General features: G+C 50.9%; 1 protein-coding gene across 1 annotated transcript in view; it reads right to left on the bottom strand.

Moving 5' to 3' along the window:
* The window catches only part of CMIP (c-Maf inducing protein), a 231,058-nt gene that overhangs the window by 22,882 nt on the left and 193,862 nt on the right, over positions 1–14,314 (bottom strand). The window contains 3 exon segments of the mRNA XM_055307156.1: positions 1,585–1,938; positions 8,411–8,515; positions 10,027–10,130. Of these exon segments, the coding sequence (XP_055163131.1) occupies positions 1,585–1,938; positions 8,411–8,515; positions 10,027–10,130 (563 nt within the window).

The following is a 14,314-nucleotide window of genomic DNA, read 5'->3' as shown; positions in this document are numbered from 1 at the left end:
TCACTAGACAGGCACCATGCATGGGTTAGATGTGACCACAGAGTCATGCCCATCATCCCTCTGAAAAGACCCTACCCAGCACTGACTGCACCTGGAAATGCCAGGGTCTAGACTCAGTCCTGAGAGTAGGGCAGAGCTCCATTTGAAGCCTAGGACTTGTTGGAGCGACATGGGGAGGCATCTGCTGGGATCTCCAGACCAAGGAGGCCCCTTTGCCCGGGTCTCCATGAAACAGGTGCGCGTGAGCTCGAGACGGGTCTGGGTGATACAAGTGTGAATGGCAGAACTGGAAAGCCCCCTGAGGGTCAAATATTAAGAGCCCTTTATTCTAGAGGCATAAACCGAGACCTGAGGAGGGGTAGGGATGGGCCCGGAGCAGCTAGCTCAGAAGCAGCACCAACCGGAACAGACCTGAGCCTCGTCTCCTTCTCCGAGCTCTTCCTATCAGCCAGGCCTGCACACAGGCTGATCTGCACACCACCCTCCATCCCTGCCCACTGGGCACGGCTGGGAGTCAGGGCCCTGGGATTTGACATGAAAGAAGAAAAGAAAGAAGGGAAAGAAAGAAAGAAAGGAAGGAAAGAAAGAAAGAAAGAAGAAAGAAAGAAGAAAGGAAGGAAGGAAGGAAGGAAAGGAAGGAAGAGAAAGGAAAGGAAAGGAAAGGAAAGGAAAGGAAAGAAAGAAAGAAAGAAAGAAAGAAAGAAAGAAAGAAAGAAAGAAAGAAAGACACACCAAGCACCCAAAGCACGCACAGATCACACAACACATTAACACAGTCCCATGCTGGCTCGCAGGCGTATCTGCAGGCATGCACACAGAGAAACACACACATACTCCAACTTATGTGCACAAATGCTTGACCCACACTGTGCACTCAAGCTGCTCATGCCCAGAAGCAGCACAAGCACCCAGACCCACTCATATTTGTGCACTTACACATACAAGCACTCAAAACACACACATAGAACCCTGCCAGAAAAATCCACATAAACCCCACATCCAACTCACACACACATACACACACTCAAGCAACCACATACATGCTATACGCCCACAAACTCAAAGCCACTTAAACATACACACACTCACAAACTCAGAATGAGCCCCCCCGCCCACTGAAGCAAAATGTAAAGACATTCACATACTCACAGACACACTTGGGTACCCATGTGCTTATGGACATCCTGGCAGCGGCTGCAGACACTTACACATGCATTCTCAAACTCATGGACACACCTATATACGTTATGCTTATGCACACATCTGTACGTGTGCCCAGATGCTCCAGCACACATGGACACGTGCAGCCCTCTATATACCCCCCACACATACGCACACTCTTATGCACAAGCATATGTTCATAGACCTATACACCCTAAATGTGTGCCTTCATGCCCTCCAATATGCATCCTGTGCACCAGTTGCATTTATGCACACCTGAAGTGTGCACACTTATACCTGTGCCCACATACTCAGCAGGCTCTGCCCTGACTGCCTTGAACTGGCAGACAGCTGCACGCAGCCGCAGAGCCAAGTCCCCCTCTCCTGCCCTACCGGTGACAGGCATGCAGAGGGGACACTCACAGCAGCTTGAGGATTTCCACGTAGCAGCCGAGTGTGCGGTCGGCCTGGGGACCCAGCTCGATGCTCATGGTGCTGCAGGCAGGGCTGACCATGAGGCAGTCGATGAGGTTGGGCTCGCTGTCGTTGCCCGCGCTGGCCGTCAGCGCCGGCTTGGCAGTGCTGGTATGCTCCACCTCCACGTGGATCTCGCTGGAGGCCACGACTACCGACTTGAGTCGCGCCTCGGACAGTGTGGCTTCCTGAGACACCAGGTCTGGGCTAGGGTGCAGAAGGCGCAGAGGTAAGGTGGGCTTCCGGTCGCAGGGCTGCTGGCAGCCGTTCCGGATCTCCTTCAGGCTGGGGGAATTGTCGCGGCTGGAGGGAGAGGCGGAGAGGGTGTGTGAGCACGGGCCACCCGCCACGAGCTGTGGCCCAGTGAACACACCGAGCTCTACCGAGCAGATCACCTCCCTGAAGCCCCGTGGCGGTGCCGGGGGTTAGGGGCTCCTATCGCCGAGGACACTGTGGCTCGGTCTGGGAGAGCACTCTGCTCCTAGTGTGAAGATACGGAGAGGTGGAGGTGGCATCCACATCTGAGTGTCTCACTAAAGCTCACGCTGAAGTCCGTTCCACACACAGCTGAGGAATGGACGAGTGAATGTCAACTTCTACATGATACCCGTAAGGCTCTGGTGGTCACCTCTACCACAAGGCCTTCCCTGGCCAGCTAAGAAGATCTGAGTGCCTTTGCTTCTAGTTGCATCCTGGAACCTGGCTGCCCCTCTTTCCCCCTGGGCAGGGCCCAGACCTCACCTCTACATCCCTGGCCAGGTGAGAAAGCTCAGCATCCATCTCCACCTGGAAGCTCACTTCAAAGGGACTCTAACTCCCAGAATTCTAGCCTCCTGCAGTCTGCAGGTCCCTCCTGTCCACAGAATCACCCTGGCTCTTTGCAGAACCTCCAGGGATGGTATCTCCAACCGCCTGGAGGAATGATGTTTGTTAACAGGCATTCACTGAGGAAAGGGCTCTGTGGCATCACTGATGTCACATCTGTGTGGGAAATACTGGGCCAAACACAATGAAATTAGGCCTCTATACAGCAGGACTTGTCAGAACCTTGAGGCTTGTTAAAGCACCCCTCCCTCCCCCTGGCCATTCAGAGGGAGGCTCATTAAAATGAAGGCAATTCCAGCAATGGGCTTTCTTTGTTGGTGCTCCTGGGCAGCACAACACTAAACGCTATCACAGACCACACAGATATTCTCAGACCTCTCTGAACAGCCGGTATTACCATCTCCACGTTACAGGTGAGGAAAGACACTCTCAGAGGTCATATGACCTATCCTTGATCACATGGCTTCTAAGTTGAGGTGGCTGGGATTTGAAACTAGGTCTCTGACTATAAAGCCTTGATTCCTCACCACCATGGTGGCTTCCAAGATACTGTATGATCCTGTGCAGATCCTCCTCCTCCTCCATGAAATCTTCCCTGATTTCTTCCATTTGCCACCTTTACACTTCTACCCCTGAACTAGAGCTTTCCACCCCTGGCTGAATACCGGTATCCCTGGTACTGAACATCCTGAAGCCCAATGAAATCAGAATCTCTGGGTTGGGGTCCAGATACCAGTAACTTTCTGGGCTTTCATGTGTGGTCAAGGTTGAGTCCACAGTTCCAAGAGACTCTGAACATGACAGCATGATCACAAATAGCTGCTTGTCTAGGCTCTCCCTAAATGTGCCACACACAAGTGCCCTGTGCTCACAAAGAGATGTACGCATTCCTCGTACACAAGGACTGGCTGAGCACACATCTCGGATGCAATGTACCTGGAGGGCCTGGATTTCTCCAGCACGTGCTACACACCAGGCCTCAGCTGAGCCCACCAAGGATGTTTGATAAATACGCTATAAACTCTGCTGGGGAAGAGCAAAACCCATCAACTAAAGTCCGAGAATTCAACGGCTGGTGGAAAATTGTGTGTGGTCCGGAGTGTGTGTGGGGGCAGTGTAACCATCTCTGCAGGCTCAGAGCTAATTTGCTACCCAAATACTCAACACTCCATTTCCCTTTGTTTGCCTCTGCTGGGATTTAGGAGTGGATTTTCAAGGCTGTTTGGCTCAGATCGGGTGATTTTTCAGTGAGCTATGCTAACCTGGGTCAAGTTGTCTGTTCTTTTGTGAGTACATCGTGTACCCACCGAGAGCACTGAGGACAGGCTCAGAGGACACAGGACTTTATCTTCCAGGGACTGACCACCAGAGTGGGATGAACCTGAGCCTGGGAAAGGTCTCACAGTACTGCAGCCCTTACGGTGACTTCCTGGAGGAACTAAAAGGAAACTACTCTGGGCTCCAAGGGGGCTGGGTTGCTCTGAGCTAGGAGCTGGGACAGGCCTATGCAGGATGCAGCAGGACCCGCCTCGCGGTCCCGAGGTCTCCCCCTGGGCACCTGGTTGGAATCCACCCAAGGTCATACTTTACCTTCTGGTCCATCCTCCGAGTAGCAGAAGCCAGTGGGGGAGTTTGGAAACTGACATCTCATCAAATCCTGTCTCTACTTAAAACCTATCAGCGACCCCAATGCTCTCAGAATGAACACTCCACAACTGAAACACAGGGCCAGCGCTGCCACTCAAAGCGTGGTCCCCAAGCAGCAGGCGCAGCAGCAGTGGTATTACAGGGAGGCTGCTAGACAAGCAGAGTCTCAGGCTTCCCCAGCAGACCTGCTGAATCTGAATCTGCATTTATTTTTTAATTTTTATTTATTTACGATAGTCGCACAGAGAGAGAGCTAGAGAGAGAGGCAGAGACATAGGCAGAGGGAGAAGCAGGCTCCATGCACCGGGAGCCCGACGTGGGACTCGATCCCGGGTCTCCAGGATCGCGCCCTGGGCCAAAGGCAGGCGCCAAACCGCTGCGCCACCCAGGGATCCCTGAATCTGCATTTTAATGTCACCCCCAGGAGCTGCTCAGCACAGGAAGCTGGAGGCCTGGCCTGGCCTGGCTGCTGTCCTCTCCAACTTCATCTTTGCTTCTCTTTCTCTCTCTGCTCTCTGTGACACTGTTTCCCTCCCTGCCTCCCCTACAGTGGCCTTTATCCAGGAGCAGATCACTTGTGGACTTTGCACAGAAATCGAATTCCTGGGCCTATCCAGGAAATCCTGTGTCCAGTCTGCATTTTAAGGAAGGAGCCTGAGGATTCTGAGGCAGGTACATAAGGACCACAGATGGAAAAGGTGACTAATGCCAACCCCATCTGCACTGCTGGGCCTTGGCACGTGCTGTTTTCTCTGCCCGGATCACTTGTCCTGCCTCTCGCCTTGCCGACAGCCAGGAACTCTCAACTTAGAGAGGTTTTACCTCCCTGAAGGATCCCTTCCTCACCTCCCCCCAGAGCAGGAGTTCTCAACTCTGGCCACACACTCAGTTTGCCTGGGAAGCTTAAAATTAAAAAGCAGCAACAACAACAACAACAAAAAAACAAAACTGGGGCTATCTCGTTTAAATTAGATTTATGGAGGATGGGGTCCAGGCACTCCTTTTTTTCTTTTTTAAAATATGACCAGTGTTACGCTGATGTAAATAACTCACAGGAAAAAAGAGCCTGACTGTAGTATTTGCCAGTGTCCTCGGTGAGAATACTACCATGACTGGACCCAAACTCTCAAGGTGCCATCACTGACCATGGAATTGGGAAGTGCTATGCTTCCAAATGCCTGTAGGGTTCTAGTACACCCTGGCTGGAACTTAAACTCATGGTCACATACTTCTATCTCAGGTGCAGAGCTTCGTGAACTTTTACACATCCCCTTGTGTAAAACGTAGCCACCAGGTCAGGATTCCTCCACCCTGGCACTATGGACATGGGGGGCCAGGTCAGTTTCTGCGGGGGGCTCCCATGCACACGGCAGCATGTTTAGCAGCAGTCCTGACTTCCGCCCGCTGGATGCCAGCTGTACCCCTCCTCCTGCCCGAGTTGTGGCAACCCAAAAGGCTTCCGGGTACTGTCAGGTGCCCCTTGGAGGTCAAAACTGCTCCCAGTTGAGAACCCCTCACCTAGATCGAGGTGGGAAACATTTCTAGAAACCCAGAGGCTTCTCTCATGCCCTTCTACCTACCTCCCCATCCCAAAGGTGGCCATTCTCTGCCCTCTACCACCACATATTCCTTTTCTTATTCTGAAATTCCAGGAAGAAGAATCACACTGTATGTATCTTTTGGGTCTGGCTTCTGTTGCCCAATTCTGCATTTGGGAGATTTATTCACGGTTTGCTGATTGTTCTGGTTTATCCATTCTTGCTGTGCTATAGCATCCCTTTGTGTGAACGGACACCAACTACCCATCCATTCTACTGTTGCAGGACATTGGAGTTGAGGCAGATTTTCGTTAGGGGCTGTTACAAATAATGCTGTTCGAACATTCCTGCACGTGTCTTCTGATGAATACAGCAAAAGCTATGAGCAGCTGGGTCACAGGGTATGTGCGTGCTTAGCATATGTTCTGATTTTGTCAACCCTTCCCAGCTGACAGGCTGCCAGGGTTGAGACTCTCAGACACAGACCACGTTAATGATGCGTCTGGCTTCCACCCTCACAGCCCTGACCAACACATACTATAAAACTGCTTGCTCGCTCCCTCCCTCCTCCTCCATCTCCTGCTATGCTGCCCGTTCTGGGTGGGCAAGGGCTCCATATAGCTGGTTCACCTTTGTGCCTTCCACGCCTGGCACAAGAGCTGTCACCACATGAGGGCTGAGAGGATGAGATGGACAAGAGCCAGTTGCTGCCGCACCGGTCCTCTATACGTGCAATAGTGTGTGCAGTTCCTAATTCTGGTCCTTGCCACCCCTGCCCCTCTCCTGGGGTGGGTGTTGGGAGAGGGATTTCCTGTGTTCTTCTGTTTCCTGCTCCTGAGTTAGGGAAGCCTGCTGCAGGGCACCTGGGAGGGCTTTGAGGACTTAGTGGGAGCATTCTGGGAGGTGCTGTACCATGCTACTGCTCCTGCCCCCTCCCAATCTCAGGCCAGGTGTCCACCAAGTGGGCCCTGGGAGGCCGAGATGTGTCACAGGCCTCTGGAAGAAAAGGAGTCTGAGAGTGTGTGACTCTCCAATGGTTTTCCTGCTTCCCAGGGTGGCCCGCATTAGAAGTGCATGCAGGCCGGCTGCAGAGCTTCAGTGTGGGAGGCCAAAGACAATGACTGTGTACAAGGGATGCTGGGATGGTTGTACCAGCCATGTGCCACCCTCTGACATTCTTTCTTTCTTTCTTTCTTTTCTTTCTTTCTTTCTCTTTCTTTCCTTCCTTCCTTCCTTCCTTCCTTCCTTCCTTCCTCCTTTCCTTTCCTTTCCTTTCCTTTCCTTTCCTTTCCTTTCCTTCCCTTCCCTTCCCTTCCCTTCCCTTCCCTTCCCTTCCTTTCCTTTTTTCATTTATTTTGCTTTTAATATAACATGCTGTAGGACATAGAACAAGCACTTGTGAATGAACTGCATGACATCTTCATGTTCTGGCCCCAGGGGTACTATCACCTCTTTGTGAACAGGGAAATGAGTCAAGATTGGACAGGCCCACTTCAAGTATCAGGACCAAGGGCTAAGGACGTTAAAAACAGTAATCCATCCTTTTCAAGTCCTGTCATAAGAAAATATGCCCTGAATAAGTTTTAGTGGCCCCTTCCCCAGGACTTCAAAGTATAGTGTTTGTTTCAGAGGTCTCATTTGTAGATTTTCCGTGTCTCAGAATGCTCTACTGCCTCCTCTCTAAGGACTGAAATATCCTCCTGCTATGCTCCCAGCTCCAGCTATACACATTTTAGTCTCTGGGAGTTGTGCAATGTACCACTTGAACAACTGGATAGAGGAGCTACAGCAGATGCCACCTGGTCCCACACATCATATCCTAATGGCCTCAGAGGTCACTGTATAAAGTTCTATAGAAACTAGTGGCATCTGCGTCACTCTGCATCCCAGGAGTGAACCTCAGTCAGAACAGAATGGAAGCTGGCAGGTAACTACCTCAGGGGAATGACTCAGACGTGTTGTACACAGTCTCCGGGGACATCCCAGTGGGGAATGCACAGGTGCCTGCAGTGGTCATCAGACTTTACTGGCTGTCCTCCTTTCTTGGGTCTCCTCACAGAGCTTCCTAGGGTTACTTCTCTAATCAGCTGCTTGCACCCAAGCCCCGGAAGACCCAAGGCCATGGCCCTGCCATGCCCTTTTCTGGTCGCTCTCTACCATCTGGTTCCATTTTATTGTTTTCTCAGCCTTTCTCCGACTCAATCCTGCGTATTGTAGGTTATCTCCCCCAGTAGCCCCTAAAACCCTGCCTGACACATGGGCACTCAAGAGATACATGCACACCACGGGCAAAATAAAATCCTGTGCTGACAAAGACAAGGTGGAAAGGGAGCAAACCTACTGCCAGCCCTTGTGCACAGACACCCACACATTCACACGCATGGACATCACTCACAACCACCCCCACACCTGCACCTGTGTGCACACGTTCTCGCTCTCACACAGGCCCAATGTGGCACACACTGTGTGCCAGGTGATGAGAAATCTTCAGAATAAAACACTTGTTCCTGAAGCCAAGTCAACACAACAGCCTCACAGTTGCCAGTGTTGATTCACAGTGTTTGCTTTTCCAGTAACATCCCTAGGTTCTGGGCTGGGAATCAAGGGGCACTCAGGATTGGCAAACACACTTGAGGCAGTCCCAGTGAATGCCACTCCCTGACCTGGTACAAGCCTCCCTCTCCAGTGACTTGGCCCTTCACTGTCCCCATCCCGAGGTGGTGGCAGCCCCCAAGCAGGCTCTCCTGGTGGCAGCAGCAACTGACCTGTTGATGAACTCTTCATAGCAGGAATAGATGGCAGCCAGGCACACGGCCACCAGGTTGGGCAGGACCCGGGGGTGGGGGCAGTGTCCCGTGGGGCCGTGCATGCTGGAAGAGAGCAGAGGACAGGGTGAGCAGGCCAGCTATGGTGGGACAGTGGTGCCTGTGTGGGGAGGTGGGGAAGGCTGCAGCACCCGTCAGGGTAGGGAGCGCACCAAGCTCTTTGCTGGGGATCCAGCAGTACCAGGATCTGGGTCCTGGCTCTGCCACAGGCAGTTAGCGGAGAGCCAAGCTCCAGGCTGCAGGTTCTCGATCCACGTGCCTGGTTCAAGTCCATTCTCAGTTTGCTCAGCTATAAAAGGGGAACATGGCCCCTCCTCAGTGGGTTATAACTAGGACCCCAGTTCATGGAAACACTCAGCATACGGTAGTCACATGTGCTGGGACAGTCATATTTACACCTAGGGGTTTTGGAATAATGTGTAGTACCACATTTCAGTCTCAAAAGTGGCCTTATTTGAAAGAAAAGATTATTATGGTCACTCTGGCCCAGCATGGAGCCTGGGACACATTTGCTAAGTCTGTCCTTAAAGCCAGGTGTTCTTTATTATGGCTCTCTCTGTGCCTTAGTTTTCTGATCTGTAGAATGAGCCCAGTACTGCTACTCCTGGGCTATGTGGAGGTTGAGAATAATATCAAACACTCCTGGAAAATCACTGTGTCCACTGGGGATAAGAGAAGCCTAGCCTGAAAAAATTTTGCAAACCGTAACTGGGTACTTTAAAGGGACCTGAAGTCACCTACACTCCAGTGGAGGGATACTTCTTTGGGATTTAGAAATACTTTTTGAGTTCTAGGTGAGTATTTTTAGGAAACACGTAGCTTCAAAACCAGCTTAAACAGGCTATTTTGATTTTCTTAAAAAATGAGAAGAGTCATGACAATGATTGCTGACATCTGCCTCACGGTCACACAGTTCCTAGTATTTAAGGGTACCAGTTCACTGAACGTGCACATTAACAGGACGAAGTGAGTACTGGGGTTCTCATTTTCCAGATAAGGAGATGGAGGCACAGAGAGAAAATTTAAAAATCCAAGAAAAAGCAAAACCCCTCTGCTCAAAAACACCGTAAGTGAGTAAGAACCAGAATATCTGGCTTCCTCTTGCCCAAGTTTGGAAGGGAGCTGTTCAAGCCCTCAGTGATGACTCTCCAGGGCCAGTGAGGGAATGTCTCCTGACACACTTGGTACTTGTAAAGGAGAGGGCTGGGACCCACTGAAACAATATTATTTAGGACTGGTACGAATTCTTGAGTTCCTACTATGTGTCAGGTACTGTGCTGGGGGCTTCCTCAGGTATCATCTTATTTCATTATACAACCACCCCGGGGATAGTGGAGCAAACAGGACCGGAGAGGTACAGCAACCAGCTCAATGTCACACAGCTAGGAAGTGGCTCAGAGCACATGTGGTTGGGAGGACCCGGGCCGGGTGATCCCCCTGGAAGATGAGATGCTCAGAACCTTTGAATACAAGCAGCTTCTCTCCAGGCATTAAAGGAGCAAGAGGAGAGCTGGCTGGCAGGCAAGGTGGGGAGGGGGTCCAGCTGGGATACCCACCTCTGAATGAACTTCTTCACCACTTCCATCCCCGCGTTGAGCTCATTCAAGGCGAGGATGTACTCCTGAGTAAACAGCCTCAGCCGTGGGCACTTCCCAAAGTCCTGCAGAGAGAGCAGAAGGGAGGAGCTGGGACCTGCTGCAGAGGTCAGGATCTCAGAAGGAGGAGTGGGACCTGGCTCTGATCACAACTGTTGGTGTGGAAGGCAACAGTGGTGTTGCCAGCCAGCTCTTCTTTCTAGGAAGCACACATTTTTTTTTTATTTCATTTTTTATTTCAAGAAACTGGCCTTGTCACACTCTTGCTCATACCCTTTGATGGCTGCCCTGGAGCTCAGAAAAGGTCCTGATCCCGAAGAGTTTTCTGGCACTCGTAGCAAACTCACTGGCATGGCACCAATGCCCCCAGGGGTCCACCTGCCACATAGCCATGTTCAGAAACCAGGCCCGCTGGGGCTTCTCTTCTGCAACGTGGTGAGGGGGCCTGAAGATGGTAAGCTGGGGCTCCCACAGTCCCTGGGGAAGCTGCAGACTCTCCTTTTGCAGCCCCCTCAGAGTTTCTGGGCCCCCTGCTCTCTGTGAGCTCTTATCTGAGGCCACTCAGCACGTCAGTCAGGAGATGCCCAACCTGGGAGGAGGGCTGTGGGACTTCCTGGGGGTATGGAGGAAATAAAGGTAGCCCTGGACAAACGTACATCTGGGCGTCCCCAAACATCATCAATGAAAAGATGCCTGTTCCTTCTCCTGAGCAAGAGGGCAAGAAGGAGGTCCAAGAACCAGACATAGTCCCAGGTGAAGATGGTTTCCAGTTATGGGCTCTTCAGATGGCTCCCTCCTTTTTTTTTTTTTTTAAGATTTTTAAAAATTTATTTATGAAAGACACAGGGAGAGAGAGACAGAGATATAGGCAGAGGGGGAAGCAGGGTCCAGGCAGGGTGCCTGATATGGGACTCCATCTTGAGACCGCAGGGTCATGCTCTGAACCAGGAGCAGGCGCTCAACTGCTGATCCACCTAGGCATCCCTGATGGCTTCCTCTTGCTCTAGGCTGACCCCAGCCCCCACTGGGTTCCAGAAAATACCTAAGGAACATTTGATGACCTTGTCCTTTTGGTTGTAGAAAAAGCTACCCTCACATGGCACATGGAATCAAAAATGAGGATCAGAGACAGATGGACAAGCTTGAAAAAGGCTGGCTGGACAGGTGATGGTGTGTGTGTGAGAGAGATGTGGAGTGTGAAAGGGTGTGTGTGAGATATGGGGTGTGGGAGGAAGTGTGTGTGAGAGACACGGCATGTGGGAGGAGGTGTGTATGAGAGACAGTGGTGTGTGGGAGGACACGCGTGCATGTGAGAGACATGGGGTGTGGGAGGGTATGTGTGAGAGACATGGAGTGTGGGAAGAGGTGTGTCTGTGTGAGAGACACGGGTGTGGGAGGAGGTGTGTGAGAGATGTGGGGTGTGAGAGGAGGTGTGTGTGAGAAAGATCGGGAGTGGGAGGACATGTGTGTGTGAGAGAGACGTGGGGTGTGGGAGGGTATGTGTGAGAGACATGGAGTGTGGGAAGAGGTGTGTCTGTGTGAGAGACATGTTTGTGTACGTGTGTGTGATGCTCATGGCCTGGAAGGGAGGTGTGTGTTCTGGACAGTGAGTGGCTGGGGAGGGAGGTATGCCTATGGGTCTGTGGGAAAAAGGATGCAAGAGGAGGGAGGGGAGGGTAAATCTGCTCAACGTTAGGGAAAGGCCCCAGGCCCCAGGGCTGAGGATGTCTCCATCCACCAGCTCAACTGAGGACCTGCATCTCACCCCAGATGATGCCTAATTTGGGGGCACTGAACAAGGACAGAGACTCCTGCCTACTCCAATGAGCAGCACTGGTGGACATTGTTTTCTTAGCTTCCCCAGCGCATGACTGGGGCAGGTGACAGAGTTCATCTGAGAGTGAAGAGACACATGGTGGCTGTTGGCTCAGGGACTTGTCAGGAGAGGAGCCTGTATCCACCTCCATATTCACGGGGAGGCAGGGAAGGCAGTTCTGCTTGTGGACATCTAAACCCGGGGCTGGGGTATGAACAGTCAGGAGGCGCAGGTCAGTGTGGTGAGGATGGTGACCAGCACGACATCAGAGGGGAGGGTCACATCTCCAAACTCATCTGCCCTCCTGCCCCCACAAAGTGGAACCCAATAAAAAGCAACTGGATCAGCATTCCAATTTAAAATAAAACAGTGGAGACTTTCTTCATGGATCTAAGTGACTGTGTGCGGGACCTCATGGAAGCTCTGGGTAGAACACATCTCTCTCATGCCCTCCTGTCTGCTCAGAGGAGCAAGTTTCCAGAGCGGCTGGGTGCTTCTTCCCGTGGAGTCAAGAGACCGAATGGGGGACCCAAAGACAACGAGGGGCTCATCTGCTTCCATTCTCCCTAACAGGGAATCCTGCCCTTACAGAGGGCAGCATAAGCCAATGGGAAAGCCCAGGAGGAATATATGTACATGTGTGCACACACATACACACCCACACAAACACACATACTCACACGTACGTACAGAGAGCACGAGGCTAGATGAAGCCTCTTGCATGAAGAGAAGACTAAAACTTGATTGATGGTGCTTCCAAATGGAGGAAGACATGTCAAATCCCCTAGTGCCCTGGAAAAGGGTGACAGGAAAGCCATGTGGTCCTCTTGGGGCCTCATCATCTGTGCCATGGAGTGAGGGATGTAACCATGGATCTCTATGCCCTCTTCCACTTTCAAAGGTTTAGGAGTCCATGAAAACTGTTTCAATTCAACCCTGCTAAAGATAACTATCTTTATCTTTGCTATTAGATTTCCAGATAGTCAAGGTTACTTTCTTGGAAATGAATATTATAGATGGGTCTGATGGCCTTTTGACATGTGGGTGAGAAACATTTTATTTCTTTGGAATAGCTAAAAATGCTCCTCATGGAAAGAAAGTAGGGAGTCAGATCACCCAGTGGTCCACAAGGAACCACAGCCACATCTTCTTGCGTCCCTTGCTACAACAACATTTCAATGAGTGGCATGTGGGCACAGGGACCACGGTCATTCTTGAGAATACAGTTGAACAAACTGTTTAGAATCTCCAGGAGAACATTCTAGAGGACTGCTTCCCTTTGGTATCTAATTTTTATTTCAGTCCTGTTGAGTCACGCTCTCTAAGGCTCTTCTCTAAGATTCAATGTACTCATCTATGAAGTGGGACACATGATATATTTGCAAAAGAAGCACTCTTGAGGAAAAGGGAAGCTCTGAAATCCCAGAATGCCTTTGTGGTGTATGATTTCCTCCATCTTCCAAATGTTTAAGTGACTCCTTAATGAGGAACAGTGCCCATGGGGTGAAGAGAAGTTACTGCTCGTGTGATGCTGACAGTCATGTGGCTCGTGGCAGGGCAGGCACACCCATTAGCCAGTCACTAGACTCCTTACGCCAGCTGAGAGGTCCAGCTCAAAACAGTGCATCTGGCCTGTGGCTGGTAATAAGCTGTAGGGGGCATCAGATGAGCTTCACCAAAGATCTGCCATGCTTCCCACGTCTAGCAGAAGCCACCATCACTGCTTCACATACATCTGTTCTTCTGCAGAAGAGACTAATCCCCCTCTATCCTATCTACAGTTCTCTTCTGCTAGAGTTCATAGCATGTAATTAGTAGACGCCAAGAGCAAAATGGGACGGTGAAACTTTATCACATCCCTAGACGCAGAGGATCATTTGGGGAGTTCTTCAAAAGTGAAGTGAGGATTCATGCCTGAAGGTCCCTGATCTCTGCCAGGCCACAACAGATGCTATAAATTCTGGATTTGCCCTGAAGCTGTTCTGAATTTTATCCAGAAAATTATTATGTGGTCAACACTCTAGGCCCATAAAACTAACCAAATATAAGGGAGATGTTGTACGGTTAAATTGTGGGAGGCTGCCTGAATTTTGACTTTTTTCCCTTGGAAGTCAACTCCCCCCCCCTCCCAAGAGAAGCCTTATTAACCAGCCTACTGATGAACATGGAATATGCAAAACTGTGTAAGTGCTAGAGGAGGCATGGGCCTAGACAAATATACCCTGGGGGGTGTGGCTCTGCCATTAACAAGTCCTGATAGAAAAGTCCTTTGCGGAAAAAAGCGGAAAAAAACCTCTGAGATTTCTCCTCTAGACTCTGAAAGGGTACAGCCTTCACCTCACACCATGCTCATAGTGATTTTAAAGTTAATAATCAGAAATCTTTTCCTCGCAGCATCCTGAAGCCAAAGAGTGTCCCTGAAACTACAAAAGT

The sequence above is a fragment of the Nyctereutes procyonoides genome, unplaced genomic scaffold (genome assembly GCF_905146905.1).
Source record: "Nyctereutes procyonoides isolate TBG_1078 unplaced genomic scaffold, NYPRO_anot_genome, whole genome shotgun sequence".
NCBI classification, from domain to species: Eukaryota; Metazoa; Chordata; class Mammalia; order Carnivora; family Canidae; genus Nyctereutes; species Nyctereutes procyonoides.
This window is presented reverse-complemented; position numbering and strand designations above follow the sequence as displayed.